Source organism: Salmo salar, chromosome 17 (assembly GCF_965601325.2).
Source record: "Salmo salar chromosome 17, fSalSal1, whole genome shotgun sequence".
In the NCBI taxonomy this organism is placed as follows: Eukaryota; Metazoa; Chordata; class Actinopteri; order Salmoniformes; family Salmonidae; genus Salmo; species Salmo salar.
In genome coordinates, this window is record NC_138307.1 from 14,691,211 (window position 1) to 14,697,500 (window position 6,290).

At 44.4% G+C, this 6,290-nt stretch overlaps 1 protein-coding gene across 1 annotated transcript; it reads left to right on the plus strand.

Moving 5' to 3' along the window:
- The first annotated feature begins 1,498 nt into the window (after positions 1-1,498).
- LOC123723732 (protein FAM163A-like) lies at positions 1,499-3,864 on the plus strand. The gene is made up of 3 exons (XM_045698608.2): positions 1,499-1,619; positions 1,850-2,035; positions 2,156-3,864. Exons 1-3 carry the CDS (start codon positions 1,527-1,529, stop codon positions 2,414-2,416), a joined length of 540 nt encoding a protein of 179 aa, XP_045554564.1. The 5' UTR covers positions 1,499-1,526; the 3' UTR covers positions 2,417-3,864.
- The last annotated feature ends 2,426 nt before the right edge of the window (positions 3,865-6,290 follow it).

Genomic DNA, 6,290 nt, shown 5'->3' on the forward strand with positions numbered 1-6,290 from the left:
TCTCTCTTCTCCTCTCTTCTCATATCTTCTCCTCTATTTCTCCTATCTTCTCTTCTCTCTGCTCCTCTCTTCACTTCTCCTCTCTTCACTTCTCCTCTCTTCACTTCTCCTCTTCTCTCTTCACTTCTCCTCTTCTCTCTTCACTTCTCCTCTCCTCTCTTTACTTCTCCTCTCTTCACTTCTCCTCTCTTCACTCCTCTCCTCTCCTCTCCTCTCCTCTCCTCTCCTCTCCTCTCCTCTCCTCTCCTCTCCTCTCCTCTCCTCTCCTCTCCTCTCCTCTCCTCTCCTCTCCTCTCCTCTCCTCTCCTCTCCTCTCCTCTCCTCTCCTCTCCTCTCCTGAATTCTCTGTAGACTATTTTACGTAGGTAATATAGTGATCCTATTTTTCTCCTCTCCTCCATTGTCTCTCTCTTTCCTCCTGGTTAATAGTTAATGGAGTTTTTGGCAGATCCCTCCTGGGACCACAGGTTCCTTTTAGGTCATACACTACAGGAGTGTGTGTGTGTCTTCAATCCCATAGCATTTTCTGACACAGTGTGTGCTGTGATGGTCAGAAAAGGTAGAGGGGTGAATCTTCAACCCTATATTTTATTCCAGGCTTAACTCTCTGCCTCTTCCTTTCCTCTCTCGCCATTGTAATCAGACCCTGTTGTGTGATGAACTGCTTGGACATGGCCCATAGAGAGAGAAGGAGGTGAGGAGAAGAGGAGGAGTAGAGAGAGGTAGAAGATTGGGAGAAGGAGAGAGAGAGAGAGGGGGGAAGAGAGAAAGGCAGAGATGGACATTTCACATTGCTTTTAACGGCATCAACCTGCCCATGCTGTATATAATTTAGAGCAGTGGTGACATAGAGGAGGAGCTGTCTGATGGACACAGATGCACACACGCACACAGATTTGTGGAATGCCCCTTTCTCTCTCTCTCTCTCTCTCTCTCTCTCTCTCTCTCTCTCTCTCTCTCTCTCTCACCTGCTGATAGGAGACCGATGAAGATATAATGGATGAAGAGATCCATGTTTTATCTTCTAACTCATCTTTCTGCAGGAGATCCAACCAGAAGAGGTTTTGAGGCCTCGCAGGACCCTCCGCCCCCTTCTCTGCCTCCTCCCCCTCTCCACCTCTACCTGACTTTTGATGTGAGTTCTGGGCCTGTATCCACAAAAAGCGTCTTGGAGGAGTGCTGATCTAGGATCAGTTTAACATTTTATTTCATGATGAATAAGATTGTATGGACAGATCCTAGATCAGCTATCCTATCCTGAGGCACATGGTAGACACGGGCCCTGGCCTTAGTTCATTTAGATCATGGTTCTATCCCAACCAAACTAATTTAGGTCCTTTGATTGTCTTTGTCCTTGCAGGTATAGAACCCATTGCTGAACGTAAGTATTACACTCCTTGAATGTGCTGTCAAGTTATAGTTAGGAACATAGAGTATAAGTAACTACTATAGTTCCCCCTCTTCTCTCTCTCTCTCCTCCCCATCTCTCTTTCTCCAGGGTTTGATGGAGAGTTCTAACCAGTTTAATGTCAGCAGGAACAGTAGTAATAAGTGGAGGACTTCTCGCCACAGTCATCCTGCTCTGTATTGTAGCAGTGCTGTGCTACTGCAGGCTCCAGGTAACCTGTGTGGATAAGAGCGTCTGCTAAATGACTAAATTGTAAATTGTGTGTGTGTGTGTGTGTGTGTGTGTGTGTGTGTGTGTGTGTGTGTGTGTGTGTGTGTGTGTGTGTGTGTGTGTGTGTGTGTGTGTTTGTGTGTGCGTGTGCCCGTGTATGTTTTATCTGCACAGTCTTTCATGAACAATAACTGATTGCAACAAAACCTCCCCCCCCTTCACTAATTCCAGTACTACTGCTGTAAGAAAAATGAGTCGGAGGTGGACTTGGCTTCCCTGGCTGGAGGAGGTGATGGAACGGGAGGAGGAGAAGGGGATGCTCAAGGGGAGGTTCAGGCTCACTTTGCCTGCAATGCGTGCAGCGCCCCTGGGATGGACAGCCTGGCTGTCACCCCTCTCTGCCTGGAGCCCCTGGAGGTTAGAGTACAGCACTAACACAAAACCCTAGACCTAAACCTAGAGCTACAGTAGGCAGTTGATCCATACATAGAATTTGAATGACTCATTCTATTTCTATGGTGATTGTGTGTGTTCCAGGTGGGCCCTCCCCCCAGCTACTGCCCCAACTGCTCCCCCTTCTGGCTACGCCCGGGACTTAGTGACGAGCTGCACAACGGAACCGAGCGGCTGGGATTCCATACGTATCACTATGACAACCCCGGACTGTGTCAATCACTGCCCCTGTCAGACACGCCACAGGCCCCCTTCTTTTTGACCCAGCCCTGCCAACCCAGCCCCGTTGACATCTACCCTAACACACCCTGCAGTAACAGACGCCCCTACAGCACACCGGTTTGACGCACATGGACACACACACACTGACGTCACACACGTACTCATACAAACACTCCTTCTCCCAGGGGAAAGAGACCCAGAGACATCCAGAGTATCACCCATCCAGGGGAGAGAGCCACACACTGAACCCACAGACGGAGCCTCCTGATCGGGACAGAACCACAGACAGACCCTTGTCTGGTGCGGCGGTGTGGAGGTCTGGTCATCTGGTAACCCATACAGTGGAGGGGATGTTGGGTTTGACTATGGGAGATTACTACAGATGATGGGAGAAGATTGAAACAGCAACACACTGGTGTTTCTCTCTCTCTCCTCTGCCTGGAACCTGATAATGTGAACGAGGTGACTGACATGAGGGCTATATGTGTTTTCATTGTAGGTTTGCTTTACGTCTGGAGTGTCTAATTACATTACATTCAACGACTAAAGCTCAAAAGATTTTATTTTCTTCCAGAGTTTAAAGGAGCAGTATGTCCCTTGTTGACCTCTCTGACCCTTAGGGGAAAAAAACACATGTCAAATTTGCAGTTTTACATGTGATTTAAAAAATAAATATTGTAAGGGGATATCCGGATGCATTATATATAATCCTGGCTAAAACAATACAAACACACAAACATTTTCGCCAACGAGGGCATCTGTTTGTCCAATTCTATGATGTTTCACTTAACCCTTACCCTTCAGTCCTTCAAAACAGAGATGCTGTACACTTACTAGAAGATGTTGATCATGACACTGTTGATAATTTAGACTAGTATTGATAAAAGAGATTTTACTGTTTTACTGTTTTCACACCATGCACTTTCTACTTTTCTCATAGGGTGCGTCCCAAATTGCATTGTATTCCCTATATAGTGCACTACTTTTGACCAGGACTCATATGGGTCTGGTCAAAAGTAGTGCGCTATCTAGGGAATAGGATGCCATTTTCGACAAAGCCATAGTCTTCACATCTTAGTCTTCCTCACTTCTCATCCTTTTGTGATTCTTTGTTAGAGAGTTGATGGGAAAATGGACATCTATCTGTTCACGTGTTGATTTACTGGAAAAGACCACTCAAAGTTTGTTCACTGCTATGTAGTCACACTCACACAAAGACACTGCTGCCTGTAGTCTGGCAATGAAGATAACTTTAATATTGAATTCACTAATTCTATAATATATATATTTTTTCTATTAAAGGTGGACTCTGAAAAATGACATCATCATACACAGAAGGGCAACTTCCTGCTTACAGACAATTTTCATTGTTCATTGACACATGCCCATATTGGGAAGAGCCAGTGACTGATTTGAATTTTGTTGTTGATGATGTCTCTAAACAGGAAGTTGACCCGCGGTGTACGATGATGTCATGTAGCTGAGTCTCCCTTTAAAATGAACTCTCTGAAGATTAATTCCACGTTTAACACACAATTTTCCTTTTTGAAGATAAATTAATATGTATATCTGCCTGGACTCGTCTGTGTTTCTTCACTAACAATGAATCAAATAATATATACCATTTAGCAGACACTTTTATCCAAAGCGACTTGCAGTCGTGGGTGCATTCATTTCTGGTTTTATTATGTATGGGTAGTCCCAGGAATCAAACCAACTCCTCTGTCATTGCAAGGACCATGCTCTACCAACTGAGCACCGCAAATTAAAAGCAGACTCAGAAATTTGACGAATGCATATAAATAAGCAACAACACAATGTCAATCTAGATGCTAGTGTTATGATGCTAGTGTCTAGATGCTAGTGTTATGATGCTAGTGTCTAGATGCTAGTGTTATGATGCTAGTGTCTAGATGCTAGTGTTATGATGCTAGTGTCTAGATGCTAGTATTATGATGCTAGTGTCTAGATGCTAGTGTTATGATGCTAGTGTTATGATGCTAGTGTCTAGATGCTAGTGTTATGATGCTAGTGTCTAGATGCTAGTGTTATGATGCTAGTGTCTAGATGCTAGTGTCTAGATGCTAGTGTTATGATGCTAGTGTCTAGATGCTAGTGTTATGATGCTAGTGTCTAGATGCTAGTGTTATGATGCTAGTGTTATGATGCTAGTGTCTAGATGCTAGTGTTATGATGCTAGTGTCTAGATGCTAGTGTTATGATGCTAATGTCTAGATGCTAGTGTCTAGATGCTAGTGTTATGATGCTTTGACGCAACCTGGTTGTCCTGTGGGCCTTGTTTAAAAGTAGTTGTATGGAGTCGTGTCCGTGAATTGTGTGAACAAGACTTGTTCATGATCACCTGTCTCACTCAGTTGTTGGCAGATGGAATAACATAGACAGCACTGCAACTTGGAGTCAGATGAGGCCGTTTTAAAACAGTAATATTAGAACAAATAGTAGGAATAAAGGACCATAAATGGTCACATAAGTAAAGACAGTTTCATATGTTTGTCTTTTACATTTTTTTATGTCACCTTTATTTAACCAGGTAGACCAGTTGAGAACAAGTTCTCATTTACAACTGCGACCTGGCCAAGATAAAGCAACGCAGTGCGACACAAACAACAACACATTGTTACACATGGAATAAATAAAAATACAGTCAATAACACAATAGAAAAAAAGAAAGTCTAAATACAGTGTGTGCAAATGGAATGAGGTGGTAAGGCAATAAATAGGCCATAGTAGCAAAGTAATTACAATTTAGCAGATTAACACTGTAGTGATAGATGAGCAGATGGTGATGATCAGATGATGGTGTGTAAGTAGTGATACTGGTGTGCAAAAGAGCTGCAAAGTAAATAAAAACAATATGGGGATGACGTAGGTAGATTGGGTGGGCTATTTACAGATAGACTATGTACAGCTGCAGCGATCGGTTAGCTGCTCAGATAGCTGATGTTTAAAGTTAGTAATGTAAGTCTCCAGCTTCAGTGATTTTTGCAATTCCTTCCAGTCACTGGCAGTGGAGAACTGGAAGGAAAGGCGGCCAAAGGAGGTGTTGGCTTTGGGGATGACCAGTGAGATATACCTGCTGGAGCGCGTGCTACGGGTGGGTGTTGTTATCGTGACCAGTGAGCTGAGATAAGGCGGAGCTTTACCTAGCATAGACTTATAGATGACCTGGAGCCAGTGGGTCTGGCGACGAATATGTAGCGAGGGCCAGCCGACTAGAGCATACAGGTCGCAGTGGTGGGTGGTATAAGGCGCTTTGGTAACAAAACGGATGGCACTGTGATAGACTACATCCAATTTGCTGAGTAGAGTATTGGAAGCTATTTTGTAGATGACATCGCCAAAGTCGAGGACAGGTAGGATAGTCAGTTTTACGAGGATAAGTTTGGCAGCGTAAGTGAAGGAGGCTTTGTTGCGAAATAGAAAGTCGATTCTAGATTAGATTTTGGATTGGAGATGTTTGATATGAGTCTGGAAGGAGAGTTTACAGTCTAGCCAGACACCGAGGTATTTGTAGTTGTCCACGTATTCTAGGTCAGAACCGTCCAGAGTAGTGATGCTAGTCGGGCGGGCGGGTGCGGGCAGTGAACGGTTGAAAAGCATGCATTTGGTTTTGCTAGCATTTAAGAGCAGTTGGAGGCCACAGAAGGAGTGTTGTATGGCATTGAAGCTCATTTGGAGGTTAGTTAACACAGTGTCCAAAGAAGGGCCAGATGTATACAGAATGGTGTCGTCTGCATAGAAGTTGAACAGAGAATCTCCCGCAGCAAGAGCGACATCGTTGATGTATACAGAGAAAAGAGTCGGTCCGAGAAATTAACCCTGTGGTACCCCCATAGAGACTGCCAGAGGTCCGGAAAACAGGCCCTCCGATTCTACACACTGAACTCTGTTTGCGAAGTAGTTGGTGAACCAGGCGAGGCAGTCATTTGAGAAACCAAGGCTGTTAAGTCTGCCGATAAGAACACGGTGATTGACA